At 40.5% G+C, this 22,497-nt stretch overlaps 1 protein-coding gene across 1 annotated transcript; it reads right to left on the reverse strand.

The window, feature by feature from the left end:
- Positions 1-3,100: 3,100 nt before the first annotated feature.
- PTCHD3 (patched domain containing 3) lies at positions 3,101-18,837 on the reverse strand (the record flags this gene model as incomplete). Its single annotated transcript, XM_079799615.1, has 4 exons — positions 3,101-4,605; positions 7,884-8,029; positions 16,318-16,439; positions 17,785-18,837. The coding sequence occupies 4 exons, from the start codon at positions 18,835-18,837 to the stop codon at positions 3,101-3,103; spliced, it is 2,826 nt and encodes a 941-aa protein (XP_079655741.1).
- Between the last annotated feature and the right edge of the window lie 3,660 nt (positions 18,838-22,497).

The raw sequence follows: 22,497 nt of genomic DNA on the forward strand, positions 1-22,497 counted from the left end.
GTTGGTGGTGAAATCCTTTTGATTTTTCTTGTCTAGGAAGCTATTTATGTGTCCTTTGATTCTAAATAATAGCTTGGCTGGGTAATCTTGGTTGTAGATCTATGCTTTTTATCACTTTGAATATTTCATGCCAATCCCTTCTGCCTTGAAATGTTTCTGTTTAGAAATCAGCTGACAGTTTTATGGGAGCTCCTTTGTAGGTAACTAACTGCTCTTCTCTTGCTGCTTTTAAGATTCTCTTTGTCTTTAACTTTTGACATTTTAATTATGATGTGTCTTGGTGTGGGCTTCCTTGGATTCCTCTTCTTTGGGTTTCTCTGCACTTCGTGGATTTGTGTGTCTTTTTCCTTCTCCAGGTTAAAGAAGTTTTCAGCCATTATTTCTTCAAATAGGTTCCCAATCCCTTGTTCTCCCTTTTCTCTCTCTGGTACCTATATGGTGTGGGTGTTGGTATGCTTGAAGTTATCCCAAAGGTACCTTGCACTATCCTCACTTTTGGGGATTCTCTTTTCTTTTTGCTGTCTGATTGGGTGTTTTTTGCTTCCTTATATACCAAATCAATGATTTGATTCTTGGTTTCACCTACTCTACTGTTGATTCCCTGTACATTATTCTTTATTTCAGTTAGTGTATCCTTTGTTTATGACTGGTTCTTTTTTATGTTATTGAGGTCCTCACTAAGGTCCTTGAGCATCCTTATAACCAGTATTTCCAACTCTGTATCTACCAGATTGCTTGTCTCCATTTTATTTAGTTCTTTTCCTGGAGTTTTGTTCTGTTCTTTCATTTGGGACATGTTTCTTTGCCTCCTCATTTTGGCTGCCTCTCTGCTTTTATTGTTTCTATGTATTAAGTAGAGCTGCTACATCTCCTAGGCTTGGCAGCATGGCCTAATGTAGTATATGTCCTGTAGGGTTCAGTGGAAAAGCCTCCCTGAACACCCCAGTTGAGAACTTGAGGTGTGCCCTTCATGTGGGCTATACACCCTTCTGTTGTAATTGAGTCTTGATTGCTCTTGGCCCATTAATTTGCTCAGGCTGATCAGCTTCCAGGACTGGCTTTGATCACTGACCACCTACCTGTGACCACCTTGGAGGATCAGCTGTGCAGGGGTCCACCACACAAAGCAAGACTTACTGAAGTAGGGCTCTGGTAGCCACCCCTTGAGTGTGTCACTTATGGAGGTGGTTGGATGATGGTGCTTCAACATGGTCTGAAGTTTTCCACTGGGTGCACTGGCCCTGGGGTCTCCCAGAAGTTCCAGGCCAATATCAACCACTGACTGGGGCCACCAGGCATAAGTTACAAAGTGATCTGTGGATGGCTACTTCTTGTGCTGAGCTTGGAGGTACCCTGGCAAGGCCAAGCTGTGAACCAAGGCTGGCTTCTGCTATTGCCAGGCCTTGGACCACTTAGTGAGAGGTATGGGGCTTGCTGAGGCCAGATGCAGCTTGTCTGAGAGATTTTTGAAAAATCTGAAGCCAGAGCCAGGACAGGTTATTCCTATGATAAAGCCACTGGAAATAGCTTGGGTGGCCTGAAAGTTGGGTGGGGCAGGGTCTCAAAATTACCAGGGTGGGGCAAACAGTATGAGCCATATTAATAGAGTCTCAGATATGGCACCTGTCTGCTGGCTCTGAGGGTAAAGGGCTCATAAAAGATAGCCTCTACAAGCACCCCTGTCTGGGAGAAGGCTGGCCCTCTAGCTTTCACCCTGATGCCAAATAATTCAGTTCCTCCCCATATGTCTCTCATGCCTTTCAAGCTGCTGCCTTTGAGCTGGAGCTCAGAGGGAGTGAGTCCAAATAAGTCCATATGTGGGCCCTTTAAGAGGAACTGCTTGGGACACCAGCAGTCTCAGCTTCAATCCATACTGGTTTTTACAGTAACAAGTTATGGGACTTCTGTTTCTGGCACTGAAACCCTGAGCTGTGTGTGTGTGTGTGTGTGTGTGTGTTTGTGTATGTGTGTGTGTGTGTGTGTGTGTGTGTGTGTGTGTGTGTGTGTGTGGGAGGGGGGTTGATCCTCAGGGGGGAACTGCACAGTCAAAATATCCCTCCAGATCATTATCCACCATGCATTGGGAGTGGGATCAGCCCTTCCACGTCTCTTCCCCTCCTACCAGTTTTGATGTGTCCTCTTCTTTAATTTTATAGTTGTAGGACTTCCATTCAGCTTGAATTCAGGAGGTTCTGAATGAGGGTTGTTGTGTTGTGTAGCTGTAATTTTGATGTGGTTGTGGGAGGAGGTGAGCACCACCTATACTTATGTCGGACAGGTGAATATTTTCTAATCTTGGAAGAAACAAACATTTCTTAGAGAGGACACTGAAAACCCTAACCAAAAACATAAAATAAGATAAATTGGATTTCAAAATTTTAAAAACTTCAGTTCATTTTAATACCATTAAGAAAACACATAGACTAGCCCCAGAATGGGAGAATAAGTAAATTAAACTTTTTCATAATAATACATACAGAAAGTACAATAAAAATAATATTGCCCCTGCCAGTATGGCTCAGTGGATAGAGTGTCAGCCTGTGGATTGAAGGGTCCCGGGTTGCATTCTGGTCAAGGGCATGTACCTAGGTTGCAGACTCCATCCCTGATCCTGGTCAGGGCACATGTGGGAGGCAACCAATCGATTTGTCTCTGTCACATCAATATTTCTCTGTCTCTGTCTCTTCCCCTCTCTTTTACACTCTAAAAATCAATGGAAAAATTATCCTCAGGTGAGGATTTTTAAAAATTCCATTTATGGTATAATATACAAAACACTTGAATTCCAGGCAGGAACTTGTAATGATGAAATAAATGGGGAAAAAACTGGAAATTTATACTTTATACTTCATTGTGCATAGATTATAATAAATATGACAACAATTTCTAATTTAGTAAAGATATTTTAATGAAAGATTAATGAATGTTTCTCAGGATATTTTAAATAACATTTTAAAATGGGATTTTCAATTCAAGGAAATGTGCCTTTGTTTTTAGTTTGTTGACTTTTGTTAATAGTGCATTTTTATCAGATTGAGTTGGGGCAATCAGGAATTCTATAATTGGTCTTTGATTTGCTAGTGGATATTCAAACAAACCTTCATAAAAAGGTTAAGAATACTGGAATGAAAATTAGACCATGAGCAGCCCCGAATACCATAACAAGAAACATAATCTTAAAAAATGTCCTGAAGATGTATGCTTTAGCTGCAGATAAGACAGACACCCCTATTATTGTTGAAACTGCACTTTGTAACACAGGGTAGCCTAGCATATACAATGCCTCAATTGTTTTTTGATTTACTGAGGGCTTAGAACTGGAAACAAATGCATAAGAAATGTGTGCAGAAAAATCAAAAGAAAACCCTATACAAATGACAAGATTAATCATGGATATGGAATCAAGATTGACATGCCAGAATGCCATGAAACCCGTTACTCCTACAATAACAGAACCAATAGCAAAAGTTACCCACAAGGAACACAGTGGATGAGGAATTAACAATAAGGAAACAACAAACATAGCTGCTGATGCAACAATGACATTTCGAACAGTGTTTTCTATTATTGCAGTGTACTGATCAAAATATATGAATGCGGGGTTGTACACCATTAGGGGAATTTCACAATTTTTGGCCAAGTTTCGGAACTGGATTAACATCTTCTTCTTATGGGTTGAAGTAGAAATATCCATGGTCTGAATGAAGGCCCGGGAAGAAATGATTTCATGTGATGATGAAATATTAACATCAAACTTAAAATGAGGAAAATCCACAAAAAACCTGGAAATACTGTTCATAAAAGTATTCTTATTATTTATATCTTGCTTTTTATCTTTCATATATTTCACATATTCTCGTAACCAAAACTCGGTAAGTGTTTTTTCTACATAGCCATTTTTTTCAAAATCTGCCAGACATTGTTCCAATTTTTGCCTAGCGTCTTTATCCCAGTAGTCAAAAGTTTCAGTAACAATAACCATAACCTTGGGACCGTAACGTGGAAAATAATCTTCTTCTACATCAAAATATGGTGTAATGTAGGAATCGTCACTTGCCAAATTTCGAAGGTCTAAACCTTCCTGCACTTTGAAACATCCCCATATACTACTTATGAGGTACAACAGGTACAGAAGCACTACAAAAAACTTGGTCTTATTGTTTGTGAGAAAAGGGCCAAAATAGTCTCTAAAGAACAAATTCATTGGATGAATATCAGCTTCCTGTTCATCTGGGAGAGAATCAAATGGGAGACAGCAGCATCTTTTTAAAGAGGAACATTTCTCGTTAGCCGCATCTGGCTTTTTTAACCAACGGAGACAGGCTACTTCTCTTTTACCATCCAGGGCCATCACTGCTCCAAAACAGGTGATGTTATACAAATAACAGAAGAACAGGGTTGTTCCTGTATAGATGCAAAAGTACTGTATAGATCTGAAAGAGGTCATAATCCCTGTGTAGAAGGCCAGGATGTTAGTGACAGTGGTGATTGTAATGGACACTGCCACTTTGGAATAGGTCCTGGACATACGATGTTTTATGCTATTCATGAGTTTGGTCTTCTGCCAGCCGGAAATCATAACAAACATGTCATCGACCCCAACACCTGTTAAAAAAAGAAACAACCTTCATAAATATCAATTTCTATTACAAAATTAAACAGATCTCCCTGGCCCATGTGGCTCAGTTGGTTGAGCATAATCCCATGCACCTAGAGGTCACTGGTTTGATTCCCTGTCAGGGCGCATGCCTAGGTTATGGGCTGATCCCCAGTAGGAGCTGTGCAGCAGGTGATGGATCAATGTTGTGCTCTCACATCTCTCTCTCTCTCTCTCTCTCTCTCTCTCTCTCTCTCTCTCTGCCTCCCTCTCCCTTCCTCTCTGTCTGAAAATCAATAAAAACTTATTTTAAAAACTCAAAGAGATCAATGCAAACCATTTTATTTTCCATTTCTTTCAGGTCTTATTTACCTTGCCCAATCTGTGCTTTGATGCTACTGTCTCTTATTGCCTCTGAATCCACAACAGAAATCATCACTCCTTCTTCTGTAATAGCTCTGTGCTTTGTACATACTCCTATTCTTTGGACGTAGCACAATATATTCTACTCCTAATCTTCATTTAAGGTGTTTCAATGACGAGTCAGGAAACCTGGTTGACTGGTTGTTAGTGGAAGCAGGGTTAGCAATGCATCTTTGTTCTGCTAGATTACTTGAGAAACCATTTTCTCTCCTAAGTCATTTCATACTAATGCACAAACACAATGAGCAATCATTCTGTTGCTTAAAATATAAGCTGGATTTACCTGTTCTACAGTTAGCATCTAGCTATCAATGTGGTATGATTTGAGAGGCACCACATAGTTTATAGACACACACACACACACACACACACACACACACACACACACACACACAGTTTCCCTGCTATCTGTTTTTGATAGAATGCTCTCATTCAAACTTCACTTGCCGGTTTAAAGTCTTTTCTCATTAAAATGAAAGTACTCTTAATATCAGATTTATGTCCCAAAATAAATCTGAAGGATCCTTTGCATATTAATGCCTACTAGGTGATTAGTTCTTTTCTACATTGACATTTCATGATTTTTTTGGAATAAAGCAGACTTTGAAATTGTCATTAAAGATTGGGAAAGGAGGACTACAAAGAAGAAAGGGGATTAGAAAGAATAGCATGAGCATGCTGCAGATACATTTTACCTCCTCACGCTTTCTACTAGAGTAATGATACAATCAGTACTTTGAACTAAAATGCTGATCTTAATTTATATTTGGGGGAATCATCTCTATGGATTGCATGGATTACAATGGAGATTGCAACATTGCCTCTAATTCAGATGTTCTATGGGTATGATGATGGTAGAAGAATCTAAATTAAAATAACCAAGAATGAACTCACTGATATTTATTAGATATCTAAAAACTGGTATTTGCCCAACCGCCATGGCTCAGTGGTTGAGCATTGACCTCTGAAACAGGAGGTCACAGTTTGATCCCTGGTCAGGGCACATGTCTGGGTTGCGGGTCTGATCACCCATGGGGAGTGTGCAGGAGGCAGCCATTCAATGAGTCTCTCTCATCATTGATGTTTCTATCTCACTCTCCCTTGCTCTCTGAAATCAATAAAAAAATATAAAAAACAAAAACCAACGAACTAGTTTTATTATAGAACACTGTTAAGAAATTATCCACATATAGACGAAGCCGGTTTGGCTCAGTGGATAGAGCGTCGGTCTGCGGACTGAAAGGTCCCAGGTTCGATTCCGGTCAAGGGCATGTACATTGGTTGCGGGCACATCCCCAGTGGCGGGGTGTGCAGGAGGCAGCTGGTCGATGTGTTTCTAGCTCTCTATCCCTCTCCCTTTCTCTCTGTGAAAAATCAATAAAATATATTTTAAAAAAAGAAAAGAAATTATCCACATATAGTTTTTGAGTTGCTGCACTCACAAACACACTCACACATATACACTCCTATGTACACACAGACTATACAAAAAATGGTTTATATTAAGTCAGTATACACACTTTACTTATTTATGGCTGTGGGGAAGACTGAGTGATTAAATGTGAGTGTATAGGAAGAAGGTTTGCACTAAAGAGCTAGAATAAATAAGCTGACATCCAGTTTATAGCTAATCCACTATCTCCCCCAGGAAACCAAATATTATTTCTTTTAAGTTGCTTATTTTCCAGAATATAAACACCTTTGTTTTCTCATGTTTACTCTAAAATAAATTCTGAAATTACAGAGAAATACAAACTAATAATTTAAGTGACTGAAATTCCAACCTTGGGATAATTCCTGCTAACATTTTGGTGTTTATCCATTCAGAATTTGCTCTGTACAAATATACAGATATAACTATACCACTTAATTTCAAACATTTCATTTCATAACTAGTATTGTTTCATTTACTATTTCATTAAATATAATATTTCATTTTTCATTTAATGTGTCTACTTCTTTTTAAAGACTGAAAATTATTTCAAAATTTTAATATGCTATATTTGAATTGACCAATCCCATCTTGATATGGGATTAGGTTGTTTTCAATATTTTCCTATTCCAAATTACACCAAAATGAACATTTTCTACTTTTCAAGCAATTGTTCAATTAATAGGACAAATTCCAAACAGTGGAATTGATAGATCAAAGGTATCCACTTTTAAATATTTTTTAAAATATATTTTTATTGATTACAGAGAGTAAGGGAGAGGGAGAAAGAAATAGAGATATCAATGATGAGAGAGAATCAATGATTGGCTGCCTCCTACACACCACCTACTGGGGATCTAGCCTGCAACCCATGCTTATGCTCTGGCTAGGAATCGAGCCATGACCTCCTGGTTCACAGGTTGATGCTCAACAACTGAGCCACACTGGCAGGGCCCTTTTAAATTTGTAAGTATTTTTTATTTGTTGCAAAGTTGTACTAAAAGAAAGAGTGTACTAATTTAAAATTTCCTCCAGCAGAATATGCATGCTCATTTGTACACAATTTTACCGAAAACTTCAATCTTGCTAATTTTTATTAATCTAATAAGAAAATGAGGTAGCTCACTTTGGGTTCAATTTGAATCCCTTAATTAATGGAGAAATCAAATATTTTTACTTATATTTTCAATTTTGGTGTGTATGTGTGTGTACAGCCTGTTCATGTTCCTTGCATTTCCATTTGGGGTGGCTTGCTTTTTTCATCTCTAAAAATACATAATTCAATTTTATTTTCTTGTTTCTGGTACCTCATTTTTGATCTGTAGAGCCACTTACACATAATTATTTTGCTTAATGTAAAATAAGCTCCTTTCTTAGGTATCCTATACCCCCACATACTCAGTGTATAGTCTCACATTTTGTTTTACTCACCTAGAACAAGAAATGGTGCATTTTTAATTATAGTCACAAATGGCACCCCAATGTACAACATCAGGCCAAAGCCGCTCAACACTGCGAAGGCAGTCGAAATCACTCCAAAAACTGCAACACACATTTTGTTTCGTACACAGTCACACCTGTAAATTTGGAGGGAAAAATCATGGAATTTGTGGTGGTACTGAAATTCCATCAATTCATAACAGTCTTGACTTAGACACCTCTTGGGCAATAATTCCCACACCTTTCTACTGGAGACATTTAAGTTCCCGGCACAATGCAAGGGGGGGGGGGGGGGAAGAGGAAGCAGAAAAGTTGGAAATCTGTACTTTTATCAAACTTCCCTGGGTGATTTTTATTTATTGATTGTAGCAGGAGAGAGGGAAGGAGGTAGGGAGGGAGAGAGATTAATTTGTTATTCTACCTACTTACTATGCAGTCATTGGTAGATTTTGTATGTGCCCTGACTGGGGATGGAACCCGCAACCTTGGCATACTGGGACAATGCTCTAACCAACTGAGCTACCTGGCCAGGGTCCTTGGTTGTTCTTATATAGTTAGATAAGCACTCATCTAATAGCTGGCATTTCAGAACCATAAAGTTACAGTAAAACACTGCAGGTGGTTCATTTCACTCTGTTCTTCAAAGGGGTGTGAATGGAATACAATAGAGGTGGAGGGCAAGCCTCACCTGTATCCAGATCCTAAATAGCTCCTGCATTTCAAAGCTAGGTCAATATACACTGAGTGGCCAAATTATTATGACCACCTGACGTTTGTAGGCAAATTAGCCGTACACTGCATCGTATGGGATATGGTAGCCGAAGGCCTGTTTGAACACCTTTGCTATCTGCAGTTACCAAGATAAAACTTCTCCAATTCGCACAGGAACACGAGGATTGGACAGTTGAGCATTGGAAAATAGTCATGTGGTCTGATGAATCACGTTTTCAGTTGCATCATGCTGATGGCAGAGTGAGAATTTCGCAGAATCAGCATGAAAGCATGCACCCCACATGCATGAGTACAACCCTTCAAGCTGGTGGGGGCAGTGTTATGGTTTGGGGTATGTTTTCCTGGCATGATTTGGGCCCTTTAATTTGTGTGGAACAACGTCTCAATAGCACAACATACCTAAGTATTGTTGCTGATCAAGTTCATCCTATTGGTGTATCCCAATGTAGATGGCTTCTTCCAACAAGACAATGCGCCATGCCATGGTGCTCGTATTGTGCAGGAGTGGTTTCAAGAACATGAGGGAGACTTTACCTTGCTTAGGTAGCCCCCACAATCACCAGATCTCAAACCAATTGAGCATTTGTGGGACGAAGTTAAAAGAGCCATCAGGCAGCTGGTTCCACAACCATCAAATCTCACAGAACCTGACAGTGCAATTCATCAGGCATGGTGTCAGATTCCTCGCATCAACTTTCAACATCTCATGGAGTCAATGCCAAGAAGAATCACTGCAGTATTGAAGGCAAAAGGTGGCCCAACGAAGTACTGATGGGGTGGTCATAATAATCTGGCCACTCAGTTTACATATATATATATATATATATATATATATATATATATATATATATATGTGCATGAATTTGTGCATGGGTGGGGTCCGGCCAGCCTGGCCAGGGGGAGGGGACATGGGTGGTTGGCCGGCCAGCCTGCTGGTCGAACTCCTGGTTGAGGAGACAATTTGCATATTAGCCTTTTATTATATAGGATATACACTGAGTGGCCAGATTATTATGCGTTCAGAGATCATAATAATCTGTCCACTCAGTGTATATTGTGGTTAACAAAGAATATGCAAAGGCTCCTTCTAAAACATTTTCATGATTCTCCTCTACTGGTGAAGTGAACTGTAGAAAAGTTGCTACTAAATGCAAAAAAATTGTTTTGAATCACAAACCAAGGTCTGTTTTTTTGTTGTTGGACAAACATAAATGGTTTTATATTTTACTTGGTTGTTAACTGCTTCAAAACAAATAACTGATACCTGCCTCTAGATATCTTTAGTAGAAGAGAGAACCTACATTTGAAAACTAGAAAAGTTATCTATAGAAATAGAGCCACTGATTCCAAAACAGCAAGAACATGACTAAAGACCTTCTTCAGGCAACACCACATTAAAATAGCTAAAATTTCTTATATTAAAAAACATTCTAAACCATGGCTGAATTTTACTTTTTATTGTATTTTAAAATTTTTCAATGATATTTGACATATAATAATTAGTTTTAAGTGTAGAACACAAATGATTAGATGTTTATATAACTTAAGAAGTGATCACCCCATTAAATATAGAACTCATCTGACACCATACATACTTATGACAATATTATTGACTATATTTTCTATATTGTACTTAACATCCCCATGACTAGTCTGGAACTATCAATTTGTATTTCTTAATTCATTCACCTTTTCCACCCATCCCCTTAAACTCTCGCCCATCTGGCAACCATCAAAATGTTCTCTGTATCTATGAGTCTGTTTCTGTTCTGCTTGTTTATTTTGTTTTTTAGATTCTACATATAAGAGAAATCATATGGCATTTGTCTTTTATTTCTCTGTATTACTTATTACACTCAGCACAATACCCTCTATGTCCATCCGTGTTGTTACAGATGTCAAGATTTCATTATTTTTCACTAGAGGCCTGGTGCACGAATTCATGCACTGGTGGGGTCCCTCAGCCTGGCCTGCAGTGATCAGGCTGAAGCCAGCACTCTGACATCCCCCAATGGGCCCCAGATTGCAAGAGGGTGCAGGCTAGGCTGAAGGGTTCCACGAGTGCATGATGGGGCCCGGGGAGGGACTGCGGGAGAACTCCAGGGCATGTCCGGCCTGTCTCACCATCCTGATCAGCCAGACCCAGCAGCAAGCTAACTGACCAGTCAGAGTGTCTTCCTCTTGGTGGTCAGTGCCTGTCATAGTGACTGGTTGAAGAGTCAAATGAATAGTCAGACATTTAGCATATTAGGCTTTTATATATATAGATGGCTGTGTCATATTCCATTGTATAGATGCACCACTTATCCTTTATACATTCATCTATTGATAGACCCTTAGGTTGCTTTCATATTTTGGCTACTGTAAATAATGCTTCAATGAACATATGGATGCATGTGTATTTTTGATTTAGTGTTTTGAGTTTTTTCCAGATAAATACCCAGAAATTGAATTGCTGAGTCCTTCTTTGTTTCTTTTGATAGTCTTTGTTTTAAAGTCTATTTTGTCTGATATAAGTATTCCTACCAAAACTTTTTTGGTTTTGTTTCTATTCTTGAAGTATCTTTTTCCACTGTTTTACTTTCAATCTTTGTGTGTCTTTCAATTTGAAGTGAGTCTCTGATACACTGCATATGTAAGGGTCTTATTTTCTTATACATTTAGCCACCATATGTATTTTGATTGGAACATTTAATCCAAAGACATAACAAGAAAACTACATGGCAATATCTTTATGAATATAGAGGCAAAAGACCTCAACACAATTCTATCAAGGCCAATTCAATAGCACATTAAAAGGGTTATACACCATGACCAAGTGGGATTTATCCCAGGAATGGAAGAGTAGTTCAACATAAGAAAATCAATGTAATATACCTCACTAATACAAGAAAAAATAAAAACCTCATGATCATCTCAATAGATGTAGAAAAGGAATTTGACAAAGTCCAACACCCAAAACCAAGGAATAGAGAGAACTTCTTATATAACTAACATCATACTCAGTGGTGAAAAACTGAATGCTTTCCCTCTAAGACCAGAAACAAGTATGGCCATTGTCACCAATGATATTCAACATTGTGGTATTAGCCAGCAATTAGACAAAAAATAGGAATAAAAAGAATCCAAATAGAAAAAGAAGAGGAGTAACTAACTTTTCACCCAGATTACATGATTCTATATGTGAAAATTCCAAAGAATCCATAAGAAAAATACTAGAGTAAATAAACAAATTCAGCAAAGCTACAGGATACAAAATCAACACACAAAAATCAGTTCTGTTGTTATCCATGTGCAATGAACAATCCCAAAAGCCAATTACAAAAGCAGTTCCATCTAAGTAGTATCTAAAATAATACTTAGGGCCCTAGCTGGTTTGGCTCAGTGGGTAGAGCATTGGCCTGAGGACTGAAGGGTCTCAGATTTGATTCTGGTTAAGGGCACTTGCTTGGTTAAGGGCTTGATCCCCAGTAGTGGGTGTGCAGGAGGCAGCCGATCAATGATTCACTCTCATCATTAGAAATTCCATTTCTCTCTCCTTCACCTTTCCTCTCTTAAATCAATAAAAATATATTTTAAAAAAATAAAATAATGCTTAGGAATAAATTTAACCCAGGAGGTTAAAGGCTTGTACATTGAAAACTACAAAACATTGGTGAAAGAAACGAAAATATTTCCTTAGTTCATGGGGAGGTAGACTTAATATTGTTAAAATGTTAATCTCATCTAAAGTAATTACAGATACAACACAATCTCTATTAAAATTCCAATGGCCTTTTTTTCTATTCACAAATGGAAAAGTCAGCCCTCAAAGTTTATATGAAATTTTAAGGGGCCCTGCATATCCAAAATAATCTTGAAAAAGAAGAAGGTTGGAGGACTGAGATTTCCAGATTTAAAACTTTTAACAAAGCTACAATAATCAAAATTATGTGGTATTGGCATATGGACATACATATATATAGACCAATGCAATAAAATTAAGAGTGCACAAATAAACCCATATATGTACAGGTAATTGATTTTTTCATGATCAAATGGTTCTACTACAACCAGATTTCCACATGTATAAGAAAGGAGTTGGACCATTACTTCACATCATATACAAAAGTAATTTAAAATTGATCAACAAGTTAAATATAAGAGCTAAAACCATAAACTCTTAGAAGAAAATATAGGCTAAATGTGCATTACCTTGGACTTGCTAATGGATTCTTAGATATAGCACCAAAAGCACAGTAGCAAAAGAAAAAATAGATAAATTGAACTTCATAAAAATTAAAAACTTTTGGGCATTTGAGGACAATATTAAGAAAGTGAAGAGAGGAAAAATCAAGATGGTGGCATACGGTATACACCTGTACGTGCTGCCTCTCACAATCACACCAAAACTACAACTAAAGTACAAAATGACTATCACCCAGAACCACAGGAAAGCTGGCTGAGTGGAAGTTCTACAACTAGAAGGAAAGAAAAAAGCACATTGAGACCGTATAGGAGGTGCAGAGTCGTGGAAAAGCAGAGGTACAGAGGTGCGCACGGAGAGGGCTGGCAACTGAGGACAAGGTTGTCATTTTCAAGTAAGAGGGAGACACAAGCTCCCGAGTGCTCTGAACTCCAGTTTCCGGCGACACTCTGGGGACCCAGACTCCTACGGGGAGAAACTGGACTGTCTGGCATCGGGTCGGAAAGTGAGGGTGGCTTTCTCGCAGAGGTGCACACAGGAATCATTGTTTACTGTGCTGGGGCGTGGGACATGGGGACGGGGAAACGTGGAGATGCAGAGAGGGCTGACTGGCAGCCATCATTGGTTGCCATGCCCTAGTGATTCCCTGAGACCCTGCCCCGCCCAATTTACAAACCCTCCCGAGCTCTGAGCTCTGTGTAGTGGCTTTTGCATATGAATGGCCTGCCCTTTCGCAGCTTAACCTAACAAATTGCAGCTGGGTCAGACAGCTCCAAAACTTTCAAACCCCAAACAAAGAGGAGAAGTCTGCAGATCTCGCTGCAGTTCCTACTGGGTGGCCTCAGACAGTATCTGACTTGCACCTCCTTGAAGATCCATGAGCCAATGTACCTAGTGGTCAGTGTGAGACGACACCAGATTTCAACTCTTCACATCCATAAGTGACACACTCAAGAGGCAGACTCATTGAGCACCAAAGCCCCACTGAAGCAAGTCCTGCCCCATAAGGGTGTCTCCAGCACAGCAGTTCTTCCATTATAGACACAGCTGATCCTCACAGCCAATTGGCCTGGAGGTCAATTTCTCCCAGTGTACCAACAGCATTCAAGGTGTAACTACAACAAGACTGTGCACCCAGCCCACAAAGGGGTGCAAAAAGAGTGTCTACCTCAGGTGACTGGGGAGGCTGAGCCACTGGGCCCTATAGGTCACCTACCACACAAAGCCATTCCATCAACACAGGGAAGCAGCCAATATGCGGAGACAAAGAAATGTGTCACGAATGAAAGAAATAGAGGAAAGCAAACTACTGGGTATAGAGTTCAAAACCACAGTTATAAGGTTACTCAAGAATCTTCTAGAAACTGCCTAGAAACTTAGTGAGACCTCTGAGGAACTTAGTGAGACCTTTAAGGATCTTAATGAGAATGCCAACAAAATGGAAAAGGACCAGTCAGAAATTAAGCATACACTGTCTGAAATAAAGAATAATATACAGAAATCCAACAGTAGACTAGAGGACCCTAAGAATCAAACCAAAGATTTGAAATATGAGGAAGCTAAAAACACCCAACCAGAAAAACAAAAAGAAAAAAGAATAAAAAAATATGAAGATAGTGTAAGAATTCTCTGGGACAACTTTAAGCGTACCAACATCAGAATTATGGGGGTGCCAGTAGAAGAGAGAGAGCAAGATACTGAAAACCTATTTGAAGAAATAATGACAGAAAACTTTCCCTACCTGGTGAAAGAAATAGACTTACAAGTCCAGGAAGTGCACAGAACCCCAAACAAAAGGAATCCAAAGAGGACCACACCAAGACACATCATAATTAAAATTCCAAGGGCAAAAGACACAGAGAGAATCTTGAAAGCAGCAAGATAAAAACAGTTACCTACAAGGGAGTACCCATATGGAGGTCAGCTGATTTCTCAACAGAAACTATGCAGGCCAGAAGGGAGTGGCAAGAAATATTCAAAGTGATGGATAGCAAGAACCTACAACCAAGGTTACTCTACCCAGCAAAGCTATCATTCAGAATTGAAGGTCAGATAAAGAGCTTCACAGATAAGAAAAAGCTAAAGGAGTTCATCACCACCAAACCAGGATTATATGAAATGCTGAAGGGTATTCTTTAAGAAGAGGAAGAAGAAGGAAAATGTAAAGATAAAAATTATAAACAACAAAGTGACAACAAATACATATCTATCAACAAGTGAATCTAAAATTCAAGTCAACAACAACAAAAAAATCTGATGAACAGAATAAACTGGTGAATATAATAGAATGAGGGGAATAGAAAGAGAGTGGACTGACAATTCTCGGGGGGAAAGGGGCGTGAGGGGTGCAGGAAGAGATTGGACAAAAATCTTACACCTATGGATGAGGACAGTGGCGGTGGGTAAGGGCATGGGGAGGGGATCAGGTGGAGGGGAGCTATGGGGAAAAAAAAGAGGAACATCTATAATAATCTGAACAATAAAGATTTAATTTAAAAAAAAAGAAAGTGAAGAGATAATTCACAGAGTGAGTGGTGGAATCATATATCTTTCTGGTAAGGTTTAATATCTAAAATATATAAAGTATTCATCAATAACAGGACTCAAAACAGAAGGACAAATGACCCCGTTAAAAAATGAGTATAGGCCTTTGAATAGACATTTCTCCAAAGAAGATGTACAAATGGCCAATAAACACAGCAAAAGATACTTATCATTAGTAATTAGGGAATTGTGAATCAAAACTACATTGAGATAATATTGTGCAACTACTTGAATGGCTATAATCCATAAAACAGAAAATGACAAGTTTGGTGAGGAAGTGGAGATGTTGCTGGTGGGATATTAAAAGGTGTTTTCTGTGGAAAACAGTTTAGCAGTTCTTCAAGAACCTAACCTGGAATTAACACACACCACCAATTCTACTTCTAGGTATATAATGAAAAAGAATTGAAAACAGGGGTTAAAATGGACATTTGTATACTAATGTTCATTGCAGCATTATTCATAATAGCCAAAAGATAGAAACATTCCCAAGTGCCCATCAAAAGACAAGTGGCTAAATAAAATGTGGTGTATACATACATTGGAATATTATTAAGCAACAAAAAGAAATGAAGTTGTGATACATGCTACAACATGTATGAACACTGAAAACATTGTGCTAAGTGAGGTAAACCAGTCACAAAAGGACAACTTTTATATGATCCCACTTATATGAATCTCTAGAATAGGCAATTCACAGAGACAAAGTGTTTGAAGGTTTACCAGGGCTGGGAGGAGGTGATGGGGTGTTATTGCTTAATATTTACAGCATTTCTACTCATGGTAATGGAAATTATTTTGGGAACAGATAGTTGTACCAATTGCACAGGAGTGTGACTGTCATTAATACAACTGAATTGTAAACTCAAAATGGTTAAAATGACATTTTATATTATATATATTATAAATGTTTTACCACAATAAATTAAAAAATATTTTATAAAAACAAATAAAACATTTTACCTGTAGCATGATATGATTGAAAATAATATGATTAGAAAGTATGCCACATAAAATAAAGGGATCACCGTCTTTGAAGTTGACTCAAATTCCAGTTGTCTAGAAAGTGATGTAAAGTAGACCACCTGCCACAGAAATGTACTCAGATGAATAACTCTTAATTACAATATTTGTGAATGAGTTACAAACACTATTAAAATACTCTAGCTTATTGATGAAAAAAATGTTCAAATTCATTAAAAGATCAAAACACATGAATTATCATTTTAGAATAAAGAATATATATTTGCTTCTTCCCCCAAATCTCTGGCATGCTCTCTAAAGTTTCTTACAAAAATCCAAAGTTTAAAATTTCTGAAAATACAAAATCTAAATTTCACATAAAAGAGTGAAATCCTATATAAAACCCTAATATGCAAATAAACCGAGAGACAATGGGTGGCTATGATGCGCACTTACCACCAGGAGGCAGACGCTCAAATCAGGACCTGCCCTCTGGTGGTCAGTGTGCTCCCACAGGGAGTGCAGCTCAGCCAGAAGCTGGGCTTATGGATGGCGAGAGCAGAGGTGGAGGCTGGAGCCTCTCCTGCCTCAGCTGCAGGTGGACAGTAAGGAGCTAGGAGTGCCGGACTGTGAGAGCCCGGACTGTAAGAGGGATATCTGAGTGCTAGTTTAGGCCCAATCTCTGAGAGGTCCCGAACTGTGAGAGGGCGCAGGCCAGGCTGAGGGACTCCCCTCTCCCCATGCACGAATTTCGTGCATCTGCCTCTAGTTATTAATAAAGATCTTGTGGCTTTTTCTAAATTTTTATTAGATTGTTATATTTTACTATTTAATTGAATAAATACCATTTCAGAAGGCCTGGTATTCAAAGGCTTTTCCCAGTGGGTGTCTCACTTTCACCAGGCTATTCAAAAGTCTTAGTAGGTTTGCTGGCCCAAGAATTACTGAACAGTTACCCTGTTTCTGGCACTATGATATAATTTACTTAAAAAAAAAAAAAAAGACGCTGAGCTAGTTATCTTTTTCAGTAACACCATGTAACATTTGCTTAAAGTTTTGTTATTGTTGTTTTTTATTCCAGTGAACGTCAAACAAATTTTAGGGGGCTCCTGGAAACAGCAAAGACTTTAACTAAAAGTAAGAATTCCCAAATAATTTGGCTGGAAAACCCATCCCCAAAACTAAGCCTGAAGATCAATATCTGTACTGAACAGAGCTACCTTGAGGATGTAGCATTTGTGTTTTCCACCCGAATATTTACAAGGAACTAAGATTTGTGGCATTCTTCAGGGTGTTAAAGAAAGTTGGATTAAGTGCCAAATACAGTCGCACTTGATCAGCTTCAAATCAAGGACTCCTGCGCTCAGAGAGTGCTATTGCTATCTATGGATCTATGGTCCTTGGAACATGTCTTCTTATCCCTCCCACTTTCTCCTGGCCTCCCTGTCAACCCCAGCTGCCACGTACCCGGATCATCTTCAAGGCCAAACTCTCTTCAATATTGCTAAATTCGTCCAGGAAATGTAACAGCCACCTCCTGCTATGCTCACTATTCTCTTTCTCTTGGCTTTTCAGGTAATATTGCAGCCGCATGGCTTTGGCCTCCAAGAGTAAACGGTTTGCTCCCATCGGGTTGCCTAAGACGGTTCCACCAAGGGTGCCGGCCAGGGAGACAGGCTGGCCGTTTAGGGTGTAGATGGGGAAGGTGATGCTTTTAAAGTCAAGCTTCTTGTTCACCTGCCAGGCGAACAGGAGGGGGTTGGAGGGCACACAGATACCCTGGTTCTTAGCACACGCCTGACTGAAGAGGATCTGGGTTCCGTCTTCCTGGGTCACATTCAGAGCCTGCACCGCACTGTCTAATTTGCTAATTTCTGACAAGATTTCTTGTTCCAGCAAGGAGGCAGAGTGGGACACCACTAAAATAGAAGCAAAAAAGATCTCAGAGGCCATCCTGAAGACGGAGAAGTGAAAAGAGTCATCAGTGGTGAAATGCTGCTGCACAAAGCGCCGTTCTGCCTTGGCTGGGCTCCTGATAGGGGTGTACTGTTCCTCGGGGTCCTCTTCTTCATCCTTGGCCAGGTAAATGAAGCCAGTGCTCAGAGTAGCTGTCAGCAGAATGGGCACCAGCAGGAAGACCCAGGGGTGTGAGCCCACCTCCCACCCCAGCCATCGGAAGGCCCGGGAGAGCGGAGCCTCCAGGCAGTTGGTTTGGCAGCGGTGCTTCTGAGCCACTTCAGTGGAAGACAGCCTTTGAGGTGAATCCCACCTCATTGAACTTGACTTCTGCAACTCTGCGGCTCCTGGTGGCTCTGCCTGCTGCCCTGAAGCCAAGCCCAGCTCTGGTTTCTGGTCCAAGAGCAGCTCTGGCTTCTGGGCCGGGAGTGGTGCTGCCTGCAGATCTGCCCCTTCATCCAAGTCTGGTCCAGGCCCCGATGGCTTCGTCCCAGACTCTGGTTGCTGCTTCCCTGTGGGCTCGGGCTCCATATCTGGGCCACCCTCAGATGTGTTGAGACTCATTTCCATGAAGGGAAGGCCAGTAACTGCTGGGTGGCACCTATCTCGACTGCAGCCAACGGTTTCCCAACGGATTCCCAACGGTTTCCTGGAGATTCTAAGAAGCCTGAACACTGCTGCTCCTGCCTGGACACTGGAGCTCCCACTGGGCAGCACTTGACTAGTAGCCTGACTAGCCCCAAATGTGTTCTCTCAGGATTTCGTTAATAGAAAAAATACTTTAGTATTTTAGTGCTGCTCCCAGCACCTTCAAATTTTGGCTGCTCAGAGATAGAGAGGGCTGAGTGACTTTGTTTTTAAATGAATTTATTGGGGTGACATTGGTTCATAAAATTATATAGGTTTCAGGTGTGCAGTTCTATAATACATCGTCTGAATATTACATTGTCTGTTCACCACCCCAAGTCAAGTCTCCTTCCATCACCTTTTATCCCTCCTTTACCCTCTTCTACCTCATTGCACCCTCTTTCCCTCTAGTAATCACTATATTATTGTGTGTCCATGAGTTTTTGTTTTTTCTTTTTTTTAATCCCTTAAATGCTATGACAGAAGAGTAAACTGATGAGGGGTGGTGTGTATGTTGTATGTGTGTGAGCAAGCTAGAGGAATCAGGACTTCTTTTTTAGTAGCTCACAGAAGTCTCCTTAGGGCTGTTTATATTACTTTTCATGCATTTTTTGATCTATGAATTTATCTTTACTCTCTAATCTGTTGAGGAAAACCCTGCCATATTTTAGACCCTTAGCTTTTAGTAGTTCTCTTGCCACTTGGTAAGAGAAATGTGGAAGGTCAAGAAGAGAGCAGGTTTGAGAATTTGTGTGATAAGTAACACCTACTCATTTTTATTCTATTGGGAGAATGACATTCACTTAACATATGCAGTGATTCAAAAGGGGTGGTCACGGTGTTAGAAAATGGGAGGAACGTTAGACATTTGGTTCTGATCACGAGCTGGCCCCTCTGTGAAGTCAGTACCCACGTCTGAGGGCACAGAGGCACTTCCCTTGGAACTGGCTTGAATTTGGAGTTGGGACCAGGGGTTCCCTGAGTCAGCAGCAGGAGAGGAGAGAGGGAGTTGGGCCTGGAGCGGGTTCTGCGGATGGCAGTGGTGAAAGCAAAGGCAGGAAGGTGGACTGGACGGTCTCCTGAATTAAAAGGCAGGATGAGTGGGAGAGAGGGCACTGCTGGGAGGGAGGTATTTAATTAAACTGAATTCTACTGAAGCAGCCCCTGGGCAGTGCTGACACAGACCGAAGCATGACTGGCTCTGGGATACAACCTGCTGCATCAATTATACTAAATGAGTAACACGTGGGAAAGGGCTCAGCCCTTCCCTGACACATAATGAAAATTCAATTAGTGTTATTTTTCATCCCTTTTTTGCTATTTTCTTAAAAAAGGATATTTTTATTGATTTCAGAGAGGAAGGGAAAGGGAGAGAGAGAGAGGAACACCAGTGATGCGAGAGAATCACTAATGGGCTGCCTCCTGCAACCCCCCACACCGGGGATTGAGCCTGCATGCATGTGCCTTGACCAGGAATTGTACCCTAACCTCCTGGTTCACAGTCAATGCTCAGCCACTCAGCCATGCCTGCAGGGCCCTTCTTGCTCTTGGTGATGCTAACAGGTAGCACATGAAACACACTGTGTAAGCTTGGGCCAAAAGCATCATTTGACAATATCATCTCAGTAGCATTTCCAGTGCAAGTAAAAGTTTAACTCAACGAGTGAAATGGTGGAGAAAAATATCCGTTACAGATCGGGAGAGAAAACTACAGCCTTAGCTGGAGTTGAGAAAGAAATAATAGGGGTCTCATTTACCCTGGGCCTGGGGGAAGCAGCAGTATCTGGAGGCCCAAAGCTAAGGGGCTTAGTGATGAAACACACTGTGTAAGCCTGAACTGTGAGAGGCCTAAGAAGCCTGAACTCCCAGATCTTAGCATCAGACCTGAGGCCTAGGAGCTGTGCAAGCACATTCGTTGAAAGAATGAATAAAGGGCTCAAAAGTGGTCACTTTTCTCCTCCTCCTCCTCCTCCTCCTCCTCCTCCTCCTCCTCCTCCTCCTCCTCCTCCTCCTCCTCCTCCTCCTCCTCCTCTTGTTCTCTACAACTCAGCATGGAATTACTGACAGAGCACAGGATCACTGGGAAAGAACCTATGTTCCCTCTCAAATGCTAACTAGTTGGGTGGCCCTGGGCAGCAGCCTGCACTGCATTAATGGCTTTCAAGTTTTTACCGTAAGGAATACTAAGAAAATACATATTACATGGCTGACCCAGTACATACATATTTAACCGAAATGAAAGGAAGAACATACTCTTACTATGTGTAATGTACTCTGGTATTTTTATTTTATTTCATTTAGAAAATGCAAGCTTTGACCCAATATACCACGTCTGGGACCCATTAATTAGCAACCAAGCTGCACTTCCTCCTAAAGCCCCCTTCCCAAAGCAACAGGACTAAATAAAATGCATGGACTGTGAAAATCTCTAGTTTTAGCTTCTGTGCTCTTAAACTCATATAAACATCTAGTCCATCGCTCCAGGGACTTAGCAATGACAATTATTTCCCCTTTTCCTGTGGAATTCTTCATCCCCAGCTCTCTAGTTTGAAGGCCTGTACAAAATGGCCCATGTTCATGAAGAGCTCTTTGTATTTCTTCTTTTCCAGTTAGCATACAAACAACCAGGACTGCGTTCTACCTTCTCTGAAATTAATGGCCCTGTTCTATATTTTATGTGGGCCTCATTTTATGGGTTTTTGTGTTTATTGGTGCAGACCCGTGTTACAGGAGCCCCACTGCCACCACGTGGCTTAAAACTCCAGAGAGTTGGGCTCTAACCTCCTCCAGCACAGTGCAGAATAGACCCTCACTGTACTTCCAGTTCTCAAGGCTACACTGCCCTTTTCCTCCTCAATTTGCCAGTGAAATTTCTGCTTTTTTTAAAATAGCAGAAAAGGGATGAAATGGGAGAAAGACATAAAATCTCACAGCTCTGGAGCACAGCAAACAATGCAGTGGGGTATACATATATTTAGAAAACCACAGAGCAAGCCTCAGGGGAAACCATGTAATGGAAAGGCCAGGGGGAGAGCTTGGGTGACCAAGAGAGCTCCTTGCCCAAAGACCTTTTGATAAAAAGGAACTCTTATTTTTTGAAACAGCATGGATAGACCTGGGGATTATTATGCTAAAGGAAATAAGCCAGACAGAGAAAGACAAAGACCATATGATCTCATTAATAAGTGGATTCTAATGAACAAAATAAACTGAGGAACAAAACAAAACGAGAGGCGTGAAAATATGGAACAGACTGACAGCTGTCAGAGGGGAGCGGGGGGAGGAGTGGCTGAAAGAAGGTGAGATTAGCCAAAGAACATGTCTGCATAGCCAGGGACACAGACAACAGTGTGGTGATGGGCAGAGGGAGTGGGGCGGGGACTGGGTGGAGGTGGGTAAAGGGGGTGGGTTTGGGACATCAATAATAGTGTCAACAATTAAATAAAATCCATAAAACCTTTAGATGTTGAAGGAAGGTATCCTCTGTTCCTTGGAACCTGGTTCAAACTACTGCTCAGCATCAGGTGAATTGGAGAACTGGCTGCAAGTTATGGCTTCAGAGTCAGGGAAGAGGGGTCGCCAACCTGCCCCCGGGGT

This window comes from Cnephaeus nilssonii (genome assembly GCF_951640355.1).
Source record: "Cnephaeus nilssonii genome assembly, chromosome: 1".
In the NCBI taxonomy this organism is placed as follows: Eukaryota; Metazoa; Chordata; class Mammalia; order Chiroptera; family Vespertilionidae; genus Cnephaeus; species Cnephaeus nilssonii.